This window comes from Stylophora pistillata, chromosome 3, assembly GCF_964205215.1.
Source record: "Stylophora pistillata chromosome 3, jaStyPist1.2, whole genome shotgun sequence".
In the NCBI taxonomy this organism is placed as follows: domain Eukaryota; kingdom Metazoa; phylum Cnidaria; class Anthozoa; order Scleractinia; family Pocilloporidae; genus Stylophora; species Stylophora pistillata.
This window is the reverse complement of record NC_142521.1, coordinates 34,524,607-34,540,743: the sequence shown is the minus strand read 5'-3', so window position 1 is coordinate 34,540,743 and position 16,137 is coordinate 34,524,607. Positions and strand designations below refer to the sequence as shown.

At 38.4% G+C, this 16,137-nt stretch overlaps 1 protein-coding gene and 1 pseudogene across 1 annotated transcript; one reads left to right on the top strand and one right to left on the bottom strand.

Annotated features, from left to right (window-relative positions):
* Positions 1–242: 242 nt before the first annotated feature.
* On the bottom strand, positions 243–9,272 carry LOC111343320 (uncharacterized). The gene is made up of 9 exons (XM_088752033.1): positions 9,065–9,272; positions 8,673–8,803; positions 8,178–8,298; positions 7,426–7,590; positions 7,249–7,310; positions 3,482–3,528; positions 2,923–3,026; positions 2,491–2,550; positions 243–1,775 (listed from the first exon to the last, which is right to left on the bottom strand). The coding sequence occupies exons 2-9, from the start codon at positions 8,679–8,681 to the stop codon at positions 1,675–1,677; spliced, it is 669 nt and encodes a 222-aa protein (XP_088608159.1). The 5' UTR covers positions 8,682–8,803; positions 9,065–9,272; the 3' UTR covers positions 243–1,674.
* A 3,620-nt stretch (positions 9,273–12,892) lies between these two features.
* Positions 12,893–14,245, top strand: LOC111346924 (uncharacterized; annotated as a pseudogene).
* Positions 14,246–16,137: the final 1,892 nt, after the last annotated feature.

The following is a 16,137-nucleotide window of genomic DNA, read 5'->3' as shown; positions in this document are numbered from 1 at the left end:
GAAGCAACGAAGAGTTTTAAAAGTTTAGTTCTAAGAAAAACAAGTTGGTAATTTAACCATATGCATTCCCATTTCAGGTGACTGATTGATAAATGATCCATTATCTTCAACGGAAAACAACAAGAAATAGACAGAAAATAGACAGATAGACAGAAATCTAGAATCTAATTTGAAACGTATCGATTCTAAGTATTTTGCATCTTCTAATTAACTTGCACAGCAATAATAGTCAGAGCGAGAGCTACGTCAAATGAATTTTTTTTTAATAATTCAAAATTTCGGTGAAAGGGTTGAATCTGTGTGAAATAGAGAATACTATTGATAAAAGTAATATGAAAAGACTAATATAAAAATGCGAATAGCTAGCGACGAGCAAAATGAGAAAGAAAGACAAAAACCTCCAGAAAATAGACTGAAAAGAAATCAACAACAAAAAAAAAAAGAAAAAAAAAAGAAAGTAAATTACAAATTAGTCGAGAAAGGAGAGGAGTTAAGCTGTGTTACTTTTAGTTAATTTGCTCCCACGCTAAGGCCCAGAAAAAAATCTAAAAAAAAAAAAAAAAAATATATATGATTTTCATATATTTATTCTATCTCATTTATCACTTTCACGGGTTCATTACGAATCAACTTAACGGCCTGCTCTCAGTTGGCTTGTTAGCTCAATTGGTTAGAGCGCTGCACTAGTATCGCAGAGGTCAGTGGTTCGAGTCCCGTACAGGCCTGATTTTTTTCAGGTCTGAATTTCGCTATTGCTCAAATAGCGCTATCTACTGCGAGGATCGTCCATCATACGTAAAGGTGGTTTCATTCTAGCGTCAGTCTATAATTTACTGCTGTTTTGATGAAAGCAAAAATCTACATGAATTTTCCCTCAAATTATTTGTATTCGTCATATTTCCCTTGGTATGTCTCAGGTATTGAGTATTGATCACTCCTGGGATAAGTAAACAAACTATCAATCGTATCATTTCGTCATTTATCTTTTAGAACTTTACATTCCTCAACTGATTCACTTATTTATTGAATGATGCATCTATTCACCCCTATAATTAGCTACATATAGTAGATACATTGATTCATTTTCCTTTATTATATCTTTTTTGTCTGTTGGAATCATAAGTTCAAGGCTAAACGTTTTGTTCCTTCAAGAGATCAGTAAGACATCAATCATTAGAAGTTAAAATCATTTTGACCGATATTTTTTGGGTAATTTTTTTAACAGATAGTGTACTGATTAAAATCACCAATAGATTAAGGAGTCAACATTTAAATCCGAAAGTAATTATAAAAAGTGTTGATTATTATAAATAAATCTTTTTGGTTGATCCATAGACCCTTTTAAGTTCATGCGTATGAAGTGCATCTTGAGGAAAAAACAATAAGAAGAGGTAACTGTTTAGTTATTTATTTACTTTACTTCTTACAAGCTTAAGGCTTCGTTGGACCACATCTTTTCTGGACATAAACCATTACTCTGCCAATTTTAACTTCAATCGACGGTCCCGCAAAAGTTGTTTACTAGAATCGGGATTGAGTTTTTAAAGTAATGATTTGAGAAAAGGGGTTTAGTCTTTCTGAGCTCTGAGTGAGGAATAATTTATTTCTAGTATGGTCGTGTTAATTACAATGAATTTAAATGTTACATTAAAGATTCTTTGTTCTGTGAACTGTTTACTTGACGTACAGCCTTCCTCTACGGTTTATATATATCCCACGACTGTCATGGTCTGGTATCTCATGGCATGGGTAGCCATATAGTGCCCGTTCGTCAGCTGTTAGGGATGAAATGAATAACGATCAAGTAAGACCTTTGCTAAGCAACACAGCTGTCTCAAGTCTGACCTTTGATTCCTTACGTCTTCAAATGATATCAGTTAACCATTGAATACTTAAAAACAATAACTGAATGGAGCTCTCCCTACACAATCAGAATGAGCGATACATTAACATCTTCCAAAGGAAGGCAATGGCATTGCTTTATTTTACAGGGGTGCCGCGAAAAATTTACGGTCATCATATCATACAAAACAATGGAAATGGTGGAGAAGAGTTATTAGCAATGTACATAGGCTTTTTCCCATAATTTAAGTTTTTAATTAAGTGCCCTGCGATTCGCTTTGGGTGGGTAAGAATCCCATTGTATTTCATAAAATCTCTTAGCTTCCTTTCCTTCCCATCCTAGCCCTGTGCTATGTCGATCGTTTTAACGCTAAATTAAAACAAAATAAAAACAAAAACAAAAACAAAAAAATTTAAAAAATTAAGCAAATTGAGAAATGAAAAAACTCATCAAAGAGACCAAAGCCAACTCAGTCAGTACTGAAAAACCCGGACTGGTTTCTTCTTACTCAATTTAATGTCTTGTTTAGTTTTTGTTTTTGTTTTGTTTTCTTTTTTTAGAAAAGAAGTCGAAGGAGCCAAAAAAGCACCCTTAAAAGAATATACATCATCACTTGCTTTCAATTAGTTTTGGAGATTAGTACTCACCGTACTTGGACGAGAACCATTCGCTATTATTGCACTCAAGGTTATCGTGTCCATCAAAAACTAAAAGGGAAAAAAAAGATAAAATAGCAGGATAAGTGTAAATTGGCGCAAAAGAAACTTGCACATCCTTCCAGCAATTCAGAATCAAACTTAAAAGCAGTTGCTACTTCCTCTCGCGCTTGTCACGCTTTTTTGGCTTTTAGTTTGGCTGTTCTTAAAGCCCTACAAGACGCCCTTCGTCCCTGCGAATACCTGCAAGACTGAATAATAGGATACCCCAAAAGGATTCTCCGCTCTGGGCTATCGTCTGTTCCACCGGGATGAAAGATGCGGTTTTATTCGGAAATTATTATGTAAATACAAGATCGGCAAACCTCTACAAGTCTAACCGGTTTTTCCCTTTTTAAATGTTTTTAATGAATGTTCACTCACCACTGTTACATCCGAGAGAAATGCGATATCCCGCGGCAGTGCTTGTGCAGTTGTTAGTCTCCCAATGATAGGGATGGGAATGTGATATGATAATTCGTGGACAACTGAAATCCAAGAAGAAAATGTTTTTCAGATTCACCTAATCCTTCTGGGTCCTAAGCTGAGAAACAAATTCAGACTATTGAGCCATGTTATCCTGAGAAAGTCGTCAGAATCCAACACAGATTGTGGTTTCAGATTTACTTGCTACATGACTGAACGCTGACATTGATAACATCATGATCACTTTATCGCAAGTTAAGATGGGCAACATGCACTTGGTGTCAAGATCTCTTATCAATGGACCTAATGAATCAAGATTTGGCCATATCGGCTGACCAACTCTGTGTGCTGCGGGCGCCAAACTCATTCTGTTGAAGTCATCACGTTCTCTTATTTTAGTAAACAACTAAAAGCTTCGTTAAAGTGGCTTCCTCTGTACTCTAGGATTGTCCATTAGGGTTGCTGCTTGAAATACGGCAGCCAAGTTAAACGAGCACAAAATAACTAAGTAACTTACTTTCCCCGGCGGCATGCTGAGTTGAATTTGTTTGGTCCACTGGGTATCTTAAAAAGAAAAAGAAAGGAAGACTGTGTTATGGTACATGCATGACGATTTTATTAATTATTTATTAAACAGTGGAGTTTTACAAGAACTTCAAGAAAAGAAAAGAAAAGGGGAAAAAGAGAAAAGCCGAGAAAAGCCAAAGGAGAAAAGCCGTAGGAGCGCAATTGTAAAATTAAAATGATTTTTGACTGAGTTTGATATGGCCAATCAGCTAATTACACGTCATTTGCCTTCGCGCCAATCTGTCAAGTTGCTGAATGGCTTTAGCATGTTTAAGCTAATGTTGTTTTCCAAATTTTTTTCCGATTTTGGCTGCTAACAACACTGACAAGTTCGTATCACTCACTTACAATTACGTTCAGGATTTTCTAAATGCGGAAAAATACAAAAAAAGCAAAAAAAATAAGCAAAAAAAACAAAAAGTTACTTGGCTTTGGCAATGGCATTTCTCGCGGCTAAGAACGAAAACGACAACTGGAAGATTTGCAACCGCCCGATTTGGACGTGTGCCTGGGCTGATTTCTTCCGACAGTACGGAGAAAGTCGATGACTGAAAATGTTGTGAGTTGAAAGCCAAGCCCGTAGTTTGATTTCGCAACGATTCAAAACATTTTTTTTATCTTGAACCTCATTGCACAATGTAATACATGGATGCTTGTAGGTACGATATGTCTACAGTTTTTACTTGCTATCTCATTCGTTCGTTACGCTCTGTCACAAGCTATCAAGTTCAACACTCAAAGAGAAATTCCATTCCTACGCGCACCCATTATCCTTTAGCCATTATCCTGTATTATCCTTTAGCTGTTACCGTTATGTTTAAACGTAAAGTATTATATGAAGCTCCATTTGGGAGGCAAATGGAGGTCCACATAGTCACTGGATGCCGGTTATGGGTGAGCACCATGGCTGGGCTTAAAACATCCTCTGAGTGGCGCAGACCTCGAGTCCTACTCCAACCTCCTCGTGGTGCCCCCTGGATTTCCAACTAAAAGGAGAGGACGACTGCGGGTGCCTGGCGCAGTATAACCATGCCTGCTCCGGGCAGGTGGGGCTCGTCAGCCATGGAAGGTTGCTCATCAAGGAGATGGGAACTCCGATAATAAACCCACGGGCAGGTGGGGCTCAATAGCCTTGGTCGGCAACCCACCTAGGAGACGGAATCTCAGGAGTAAAACCTACGGTCCGAGGACCTCGCTGTCATCTTCCCAGCTTGTTAGGTCATGGCAGATGAACCTCGTGCTTAAAGGGTGGGGCCAGTCTGCGCACACTGTACCTCACCAAAAAATCCTTAGCGCAGGCCAAAGGACACGTCCACGTTCTGCGTCCAACCATTCCAAGCCTTGTAGCGATGGGAAAGGGGCGAAAGTGGCAGGTGGAAGACGTCTCTGGAAGCCATAGTCCCGATCCTGCATGCAATCGGCTTAGGACAGATGGTCGACTGGTTGTCGACCAGCATCCTGAGCGACCAGGCAGCCCTATTTTGGGAGAGCACTACTTGCTCCACATGGAGAGGGGTGATAGAAAAGGTTTAAAAATGGAAAAAGTGTAGCCAGGAGATGCCATGAGTTTTATAGAAATTGGTTGCCTCTGACTGTTGTTATTTTTGAAACAGACGTTTCGGCTTATGCTTAAGCCTGTATCAGTGATATAAAAAAAACCAAGATCGTCATCATACGCTATTTAAAGTTAAAAACGTGACGCGAAGCTTGCGCGCGTAACTATGTATTTGATGCTCGCGCGAGGTCTTGATAGGCTTCTGGAAGTACGATGTTATCGTTTCCCGCATTCGGATCATAAGTAGAGTGCTAGGCTTCAAGGAAAAGTCTCTCGTGGTATTTAGTTTCGAAACTAACGACCCTGACGTTTGTGAAATCCATGTTATGGTCGGAAAGGTGGACATGGCTTGCGAGTTTGGAGTTTAGGTCGAAACCTGCAACTGCCTTTTTGTGCTCCGCATTTCTGGTCTTTAATGATCTTTCTGTTTGGCCATAGTACTTAAAAATACACTGTGTGCAATTGATTTTGTACACCATGCCTGACTTCTGGCAATCAGGTTCGTCTAGCTCCTTGGGGCGTGGAAAAAGGCTGTTGATTGTTTGTTGTGGTTTGTAGGCTACTTTGACCTTTTGTTGTTTCGATATGCGACTTATTTTCACGGAAACACCCTGTACATACGGCAGCACTACAAAGCCATTGAAGTTGGTCTGGGTGGGTTGTTTAAATAACACTCTCTCACAAAACCCACAATTCCTCTATTCGCTCAGACGAAGGGCTAACGCTCGAAACGTCAGCTTTTATAATCGTAGCAGCTTTGTTGATATATTCAAATTGTTTCGTTATCCCCACCGACGCAGCCCCAAACAGTTTCTTTAGAAACTATCAGCCTTTATTAATTACTGTGGACTTGGATGTTGACGAAGGGGTGTACATCAGGTACCGTCTGGATAGTAGTCTCTTCAATCTACGGCGACTCCGTGCTCAGAAAAAGACCCAGGAGAGGCTGAGACAAGATCTTATCTTAGCGGACGACGCTGCCCTTGTTGCTTACACTGAGCGACCTCTTCAGCGCATTACATCATGCTTTGCAGATGGCCCGCAGCTGTTTGGCCTTGAGGTCAGCCTAAAAAAGACAGAGGTCCTTCACCAGCCTGCCCCTCAGGTAGAATACCGCCTTCCCCGCATCAGCATAGGTGACACAGAACTGAAATCAATCCAGCAGTTTACCTAATTGGGTTGCACCATCTCATCCGACGCTAAGATGGGCAAGGAAATGGACAACAGACTGGGGACAACAGACTGGCAAAGGCAAATAGTTCTTTCGGCAGACTATACAAACGAGTCTAGAACAACAAGGGCCTGAAAACCAAAAAAAAGATCCGCGTCTACAGGGCTGTCGTTCTCACCACCCTTCTCTACGGCTCTGAGACATGGGTAACCTACCGCAGCCACATTCGCCTCCTCAGTGCCTCCATCAGTGTTGCCCGCGCACCATCCTCAATATCCACTGGTGTGACTTCAACACCAATGTCGAAGTCCTGGAGCCGAGATTCCCAGTATTGAAGCTATGATCCTGAAGCACCAGCTCCGATGGGCTGGTCATGTTTCTCGAATGGAAGACCACCGCCTACCTAAGATTGTCATGTACGGTGAACTCTCAACCGGACATCGTGAGAGAGAGGCTCCAAAGAAGAGCTTCAAGGACAGCCTAAAGAAGTCACTCAGCACCTGCAACATCGATCACAAAGAGTGGTCTGACCAGGCTACAGACCGTGGTACCTGGTGCCACACAATCAACCAAGCCACTGCTCAATTTGAGAAGGATAGACGTGAGGTACTTAAAAACAAGCGTCAGAGGAGGAAAGCCCGCGCCGCCTCCACCTTCACTCCTGACACAACCTTTCTTTGCAGATAATGTCCGTGGATCTGCCTTTCCCGCATCGGTATGGTCAGCCACCAACGTACCTGCAGCCGATATCAACGTGGACAACCTTTTTAATCTTCGCTCGCGAAGTCAAGCCAACATTCTATGAAGCTATAATCACGCCCTTATGACGTGTTTGCATTACAATGAAATAGATTTTTGTGATGCGCATAGCCAGAGGATTGATAAAAAAAACTGATCATTCTATCATTCGATAGATTGGTAAATGAAAAGTGAATAAAATAAGAATAGATGGTTAAATAAACAAGTAAATGCTTAGGTATTAGACATTTACCTGATAAAATACTGTATGCGAGAGGGTGCCATCACTTTTCAGCACATCGACCCTAAAGGTTCCTAGTAAGACATAAAATTACATGTACATTTGACTGAAATGCAAAAAAGAATATATTTTCTACCTATTAATATTACTATCATTTTTATTATTGTAATGCATTTTTCTCGAATTTACCTTCTGTCCTAGCTAACTCATGTATGTCACTGTCGCTCAGTTTTCTACCCTGATCCTGGTCAGTAAAGGAAACACACAGCGAGTCGTTGATGCAGTTATTGCGTACGCTTTGAAGGTGATCGTTGTTCTTTGAGCTGATACCCACAACTAAGGTCCATCCACCGCCTGGCGAATAACAAAATGAAGTATGTTGTTGCTCGTGTAGCCAAATGTCCTTTATAATGTAATTGATGTCTTCAAATTAACCTTTTCGTTATCTTTGTTCGATAAGTATAAACCTCAGCTAAGAAAACTATAGCAAGTATACAGATAGGACGCATCCTCGGTGATAAATTCTCCAAGAAAATTAACAAGATTTTTCACTACTTTAAGCTTAAGAATTTTGAAGGTAGCCTCGCTGAAAATATTTCTTGTACTAAGAGAAGACAAAAAAGATCAATTGAAATACATATACATATGCGAAACAACTAAAACTTAAATATCGGATACGGGAGATTGAAAAAGAACCGAGGCTAGCCGTTCGTAATGAAAGTGATGGTTCAACCTCACTGCGTTACACTTTATTAAAACTAAAACAACACTGCCAATGAGAAAAAAGCAGCAAAATAGCATATACCCATTCCTTTGCCTCACGCTCATGAAAAAACGAACAAGATCTTTCTCTATTTCTTTACCGAGCTCAAAAATTCACCATCTTTCTTATTCTTTTTGAAATTGATTTATTGCTTTCGATTTTATCCTTTTCTACCTACCATAATTTTTCATATCACAGTAGACGTCTTCCTTTCTATTCCGAATATCTATCGAGTAGTAGCCGCTTTCCGCATCAGGCCACTTATTGAGAATTTCCGAGCAAGATTTGAATTCATCAACCTGTAGATCATATGTTATAGATAGTTATTGGCCAGAATGCTTGAGCTACTCATTTTTCATTTTTTTATGCATGCCCTTTTCTGTTTACTTTATTTCACTATTACAAATTTAGAAACTCTATGGGCCACGCCGTATTTTAACTTGCAACCATCCGAACACCACGGTTGGTCGATAACACAGATGCTTCTTATAAATAAATTACCATATTGTCGGCTATTTGGGAGAGTATATATGTACTAGTTGGTCGTCATCACGAAGCAACGAGGCCTAAACGACAGTGAATGTTTCTCCAAAGTTTGGACAAAAGGCTGAACTACAGCGAGAAATCACACTTTTCTTTTCTTTTCTTTTTATAGAATTCGTCAAGGACATACCTTGTTCATATAAACTGATCCTTCCTTCGGACCAAAATCCCTTGGGTGAGTATGTTTGTTTGCATCATTCAAATCACATGACCATACTCTGAATATGTGGAGCGACGGCACTGCTCACTGGCTTGGCCTAGCTGCACATGCCATATGACGATGAACAGGACAGAATAACACAGCAGCATGGTTTTTTAATGAAATAAAGAACTCACAAATATTTGATTGAAATAAACTCAATGCTAAAGGCTTAGATTGGGATTTATCATTTTATTGCCAAAACGCGGGTAACAATACAATGAAGATTTTAAGGAATACTCCCTGGCTGGTGCAGCCAAACTCAGCGCACCATGACCGTTGGAAACTTCTCAGAATAATATAGATCCTCAGAGTGTACCTACCGTATGTGAGGCACCTTTCAGATCCTTCACAGGAGCTTGCGAAATTCGAGTACAGACGACGAATAGGACTAAACAACGTTTTGTGTAATCCAGCTAAAGAGGTCCTAAATAACAAGATAAAAAATATGGAAGTTACTGCTTCGAAAGAGAAGCTAAAACTAAAGATATTGTTATTGGAATCTCAATAAACTAGATCCAATAAGACAGGGGGTGGTCGGCCCAACATAAGTCATACAAAAGATGTCATTAAAAATTAACAATTTTATTAACCACGCGATATCGCTCAACTTGAAATTAACGATTTTGCTCTTAACGTCTTGATAAACTAAATCCAACAAAGCAAAGAACGTCTACATCTAAACAGTGGAGCGCCCGACGTCTGTCTTACAGAGGATGTGATTAAAAATTAACAATGTCACAACTCTCTGAATTTGTGTTTTCAACCCTAGCCAGTAAACATGAAATCTAAAACCAAGAAGAAACAAAAGAAAAATTAAACACGAAAGATATATATGAGTATTTGATGAAATTCCTATTTAAAAAAAATAACAAACCGAAAAAATAGATTTACCAATTGGTATTTAAAATAAATACAAATTAATCGAATGAAGCCTTATACTCCTCTAAAAAGTAAAATTTTTCGTAAATCCGAGCTTTCGCCAAACGACGGCATCATCAGGGATAAGAAATTATTCTGGGAGCGCTATATATATAGCGCATGCTCGCTAGTGTACTCTAGTTTGAGCACTCTGGCATGACTTAGACGATACCACAAAGGTTGGATCGTTTGGGGTGACCATATTGGTTCTCCTCCATCCTAGCATTAGCACTGCACTGATGAGGCCCAGAAGGCCGAAACAGTACTGTCTGCAGTTATATATATATAAATATTATGAGAGGAATATAAATATTATGAGAATTAACACTCCCGGAATATTTTCTTATCCCTGATGATGCCGTTGATCGGCGAAAGCTCGGATTTTATGAAACATTTCACTTTTTACAGCAGTGTAAGGCTCCATTCGATTTATATATATATATATATATATATATATATATATATATATAGGAAGTCTGTGAGTCGATTTTCGCGTGGAACAGTGCTCAATACGTTGAAGCAGAGCAGAATAAATATTACGAGAGGAAAAAAGGACGTAACTACATTTCCCGACAAGCCTGTTTCGTGAATCGCTTCACTCTTCAGGGGTTTAAGAGTGAAGCGATTCACGAAACAGGCTTGTCGGGAAATGTAGTTACGTCCTTTTTTCCTCTCGTAATATTTATATATATATATATATGTGTGTGTGTGTAAAAAGAGTGTGTGATGAAGTGTGTGAAAGACGTGACTATGTGTGAAAGCTGTAGAAATAAACTGTGAATGGAACATAATAAAGGCTCTAATGATGGAACGTCTAAACAAAGGGAGTAAAAGAGAATTAACACTCCCGGAATATTTTCTTATCCCTGATGATGCCGTTGATCGGCGAAAGCTCGGATTTTATGAAACATTTCACTTTTTACAGCAGTGTAAGGCTCCATTCGATTTATGTGTATATATTTCAACAATGCTGCTGAAGGACAACATGAACACATTATTTAAAATTAACATGTTAGCAAAAATCGAAATAGCAACACGTTTTCTGTCAAATCGAATATTCTTGTCGAACAGAATTGCCGTCCAGATAAGTAGAGTCAGTTTAAGGTAGCAGCGGGACAGTGGCTATGGATTGCTATTGAAGCAACGAAGAGTTTAAAAAGTTTAATTCTAAGAAAAACAAGTTGGTAGTTTAACCATTCCAAAATTAAGGTGACTAAGACTTCAGAAAATAGACAGAAGATAAACAGATAGACAGAAAATAGAGAAACAACCCAAATCTTCTAAAAGTATGTCGGTTACTGTTTCGGTGTGCTTGTTTTTATTTTCATTTAATATTTTTAAGGAAATCTGAGCTGGTTAGCGCTATTAGAGTCACTCCCTATATTGTGATGATAGGGAATGCTTTATTGAATAATGTACAGTTTTCGAGAGTTTTCTTCTCATCCTTAATTATTTATCTAGTTAATTAAATTTTATCTTATCTTATGTTACTCTCCCAGTTTGAAAAACATGTTTATCCTAAGGTTTTCAGATGGAGTTTAAGGTGAAAGTCTCTATTAAATGCTATCATATCATCTTATAATAGACAAAATTAAACATATTCAAAGGAATAGGCACGAATTTTTGGAAAACAAGAAGCCCAAAAATGTTTTCAACTAAACACACAGTGCTTTTTTAATTTTTTCCCAAAACAATGAACTGCTTTTGTTATTGAAACTAGCGAGGAAGTGGCGTTGATTAAATTTGCAGAAACTTGCAGGTGATTTGACGGTGCTGATGCTATGTTGGTGGGGTGATGTATTAGTATATTGTAAGTATATTGGGCTCACGGACCACTTTTTGATATGTTGAATTTATCGATAAGGATTTAAAGCCGGTTTCAACAAGGGAGTAAAACATGTTGGCACTTTGATGACGACTTTTTTTTATTTTTTTTATTAGTATTTTACAACTTTTTATTTTAATATTACATCGGAATTTTTTTGGAATTGATCCAGTATTTATCAGCCAGGTGTAGACATGTTTATTTCAAATTGCCATGCTTAAAACATTCCTTGAAACTTTGTACAAAAGATGAGTGAGCTCAGACTAGGGTTTATAATATGTCAAATAAAACAGCGAAGCAGTTCATTTTTTATTCCAAGAGAATGGCTTCTCCTCAAGAGTAGCCATTGTAACTTTTTTTGAGTTCGCTAATGCAACTACACAATGTTTGGGAATACTCTTTAAAGTAATAAATAATTAAAAACTTAAGTCAAACTCGTATTCAACAATAAAACCATCCCTTTATTTGGCTAACGAAGCCGAATCTGTACATCATAATCACACTGTCAAGAGCTCTTAGAATGTCATTATTTTACGCGAAAATTGAATATTACCTTAAGTAGCTGAAGCTCCCAGGATTTGCCTCCGTAACATTTATTATTATTATGTCCTTAACTTGAAATCTGAACAGGTTTTGCGCTAACCTCGCTTTCACGGTTATTGCTTTGTATCGGAGTTGTTTTCTAGGCTGGTTTACTAGATCGTTTAGCTCAGTTTTTGAGGAGTAGGGTTGAGGGAAAAGCAAAAGATCTAAAACTTGGATGGTCAAAGACTGCACGTGGCTACTGGTATAGCGCATTTGTAGCATTGGAAAGAACTAGAGGTTGTATGATGACGCTATAAGGTAGTGTTCTAGAATATTTGTTTCGTTTGCAAAACAGAGCACCGCTGCATCCTACACATTTTACTGCAATTCCATTTTTGAGACATTTGTATTAGGATATTCCGTCATTCTGCGTCTTGATATGTATTCTTCTGAACTAAACATTTTTCAGAACTAGATTCCTCATCATGATATTTTTCGCTTTATTATTTCTGTCCAAGCAATCATTTTAGTTTTTGTTTTCAGGTTTATTGGTCAGGGTTCAAACTATACAAACTCAAATAGTCATGGGATATCACGTTGTTAATGACACTGCAAATTTTTAGTGACTTCTTTTGTATGACAACTCTTAGGCCGTCCAACATTTAGATAGAGAGGCTCTTTGCCTTGTCAGATTAAGCTAATTGAGAACTGAATTGAGAACAAAACTGTTTCCAACCTTCTTTCGTTTTGTTTTGTTGTTGCAAAGGCCTTCATCGCTTGATTACTTAAACCGTTGTTGAGTCCCCCTAGCAGCCTGTACTCGAATCTGGCAAAGCTCAGTAGCGGATCTAAAAAGGGCCAAAGACCAAAGGTAGGTACATTGTAAAAGGGCCTAGCCAAAGGTAGGTACACTGTAAAAGGGCCTAGCGAAAGGTAGGTACACTGTAAAAGGGCCTAGCCAAAGGTAGGTACACTGTAAGGAATTTTATTATTTGAATAGTTTTCAACGGTCATAGGTCACTGAGTTTCGTTAAGCCAACCAGAGAACATTCCTAAAATCTTTACGTGTTCATACTTGCGTATTGGCGATAAAATAATACTTACAGGTTGTATAAGAAATTTTCACACATTGATTTATCTATGGATGACTGTCTATTAACAGTTACATAGTTTTTATCTTAAAATGACAAGTTAGAGGCAAGTTTGCAAAAGAGCTTTTGTACTGGACCAGTCTAAAATTCTTAGACTTATTGATGATAACGAACTCGAGAGGTTAAATTTAAGTGTCAAAATGCTATCAAATTTCTGGGGCGATACAAACCTGCCAGAAGGTCAATCCTAACTTAAAGTCTTTCTTAGTCAGAGCTTGCAGACTATGGAATAAATTATCTTTAGAATTAAGACGTAAAGATTTCTCTTCCTGCATTTAAGAAGAGAGGCACAGATATCAAGTAACGACTAAACTGAGATATCAACTTTACTAGTGATCGAACTTAAAGGGAGAGACAAGACGGTTACTTTCTGATATCATCTGATACCGTAGCAACTGATAAAGCATTATCTTTTATAACTTTTATATTTTTTTACTTTATGGTACAAGAGCTTGGCCTTCAGACGGCTTACTCTGGTGACGGTGCGGTGTACAAGTATATCAGAAAGATAATGGCCCTACCATTCCTTCCGTTTGGAGAGATCCTGCCAATGTTCGTCTGCATCGAGCCCCAGGCCAAAACAGAACAGCTGAGGAGTCTTTTTGACTACGTCAAGCGACAGTGGATCGAAAACCAGGTGTTTACTCAAAGAAACTGGTGCCTCTACAAACAGCCGATCCGGACAAATAATGATCTTGAAGGTTGGCGTAACGCACTCACTCGCCGAGCGGGGGAACAATGCGGCTTGCCGATGTATTGATTAATCGAGTTGCTTGATAGGGAGGCAAAACTTACAGCCATGACAATCAGGCTTGTATCAGGCAATAAACTTAAAAGAATCGAACGTAGTGTCACTAGGAATATCCAGGCTAAGCTATTTGCAAGCTGGAAAAAGTACGAGAACAACGAAAAGACTGCCGCCCAACTACTCAAAACTTGTTCTCGGGCTAACGGACCAGCTCGTGCGAACTTAAACTTCGCTGTAAATATGAAAAATTGGTTTCAGATAAGTATTTCATAGGTTTTTTGTGCTTGTAAATATTTGATACTTTATATTGTAATAAAATTGCTGTTGTTATTTAGTTGAAGTTCCATTTTATTTATTACTCGATGATAAGGCTGGAAAAATTGAAGATATATAGAATGTTAATTTACATCGTAATACATTAATGAATTGGTGCGGTAGTTGCAATAACTGTGAAAACGTGCAAATTTATCTGAAGTCAGTCAAGCGAAACTGGCAGTGACTCAAGGATCACGATTGCATTTTAAACATCAATAAGCAACTTTTTTTTTTCGCTAGTCTTGGATATCTGACGTTGGCAAATTGACCAGTAGGACGTTGGCGAATCGACATAGGACGTTGGCGAATCAACCTAACACGTTGGCGAACAAGACGTTGGCGAAACAACTCGTTGGCGAAAAGACCGCAAATCGTAGCCCTACGGTAGAGGGTAATCGAACGAGTAAAATATTCATATTTGAGAATAGCTAGTGTTTAAATGGACCATATTTTGTTCCCCGTACTATTCCTGATAACGCGTTCAAATCCTCAACGGTTGCTCGGGTAATTAACTTCACGTCACACAGCGCGTGACGCGTTCATGAAATAATCCCTCGCTTTTGCTCAAGACGTGAGCTTAGGGCGGCTGTGGTATGACATTGACAAATTGTATGGAGGGAACATAATGATAATCTTTAATACATCTCGAACACTGGAGTAAGTTTTGAAATCGAATGATATATATTATTGATGTTTGCAAGTATTGTTATTCTAATGTATGTAATGTTCATCGCATTAAAACATATTTACCGACTCTACGAAAATTTTAGTGAATGCCTTTGTTGCCTCAAGACTTGACAAATATAATTCGTTATTATCCAACTACACTCCGTTGAATACAAATAACGCCCAAGACGAGTACTAATCTCACGCGGTGCTTGTACTCCAGAGAACCAGTTAGACAGGTTTTCTCGCATCGCGCAGGCGACGAACTGGATTAAAGTTACAAAAAAAAAATGGAGAACAATTTGAGTTAGTTTTTGACCACGAAGATTCGGAATGGCTGGCGAATATTGATCCAAGCTTAGATAAATCGAGCGAAGAAAGGCAGTTAGACGACAATTGAAATAATGCACCTAAATAACAATTTGGTGTGTGGATAATAGGTAAATTAATAGACGGTTTGGGTGTGTCGTATTGCTGAGTATCTTTACTCGTTATTTGTATTTTGACTCGCCTTATGGGCTCGTCAAAATATGACACAACTCGCAAAAATACACAGCGATACCACACAACAAAATAATAAGACATATTTATTATACAGTCTACCTCGCTGCCTTTTATATAAATTACAGCTCTTGCAGAATTGTGCCGCTCGCTTAATTTTAGTTGGCTGAAAGTGTGATCATATCAAGTTATATCACGCCATTACTCAGTGAGCTTCATTGGCTGTCCATGGAACATCCTATTACTTTTAAATTACTTTTAATAACTTTTGCGTCTCTGAGTAACTTGGCTCCTTGTTAAATTGGGGACCTTCTGCATATATACACTCCAAAATGCGATGAAGGTCTTCACCTAGTTTTTAACTTCAAGTTCCTCCTTCTCATCTCCATTGGAAAAACCCATGTAAAGGATAATTCCTTATATAGAAAACCTTTGCATGCATTATTGTTAATCTATTAACTGTTTTGCGCAATAAGATCTCAAAAGAAGATGTTCTGTTTACATTTTTCTCATAAAACCTCTAAATACGAAGAAATTTTGTCATTTAGAGCAAGCTTTCATATATCAGACTGCTGACAATACCAATCATTTCTGCCTGTTTTATTAATCACTTTGTTCACTGAGTAAGGTCTAGCTTAGATGCGTTTCCCAAAGCGCCAGCCCGGGTTGCGAATCGCACAAGACTGATTTCTTACAACCTACAATCGGTGATTGGTGATTACTGTTATCGTTCAGTTACAAAAA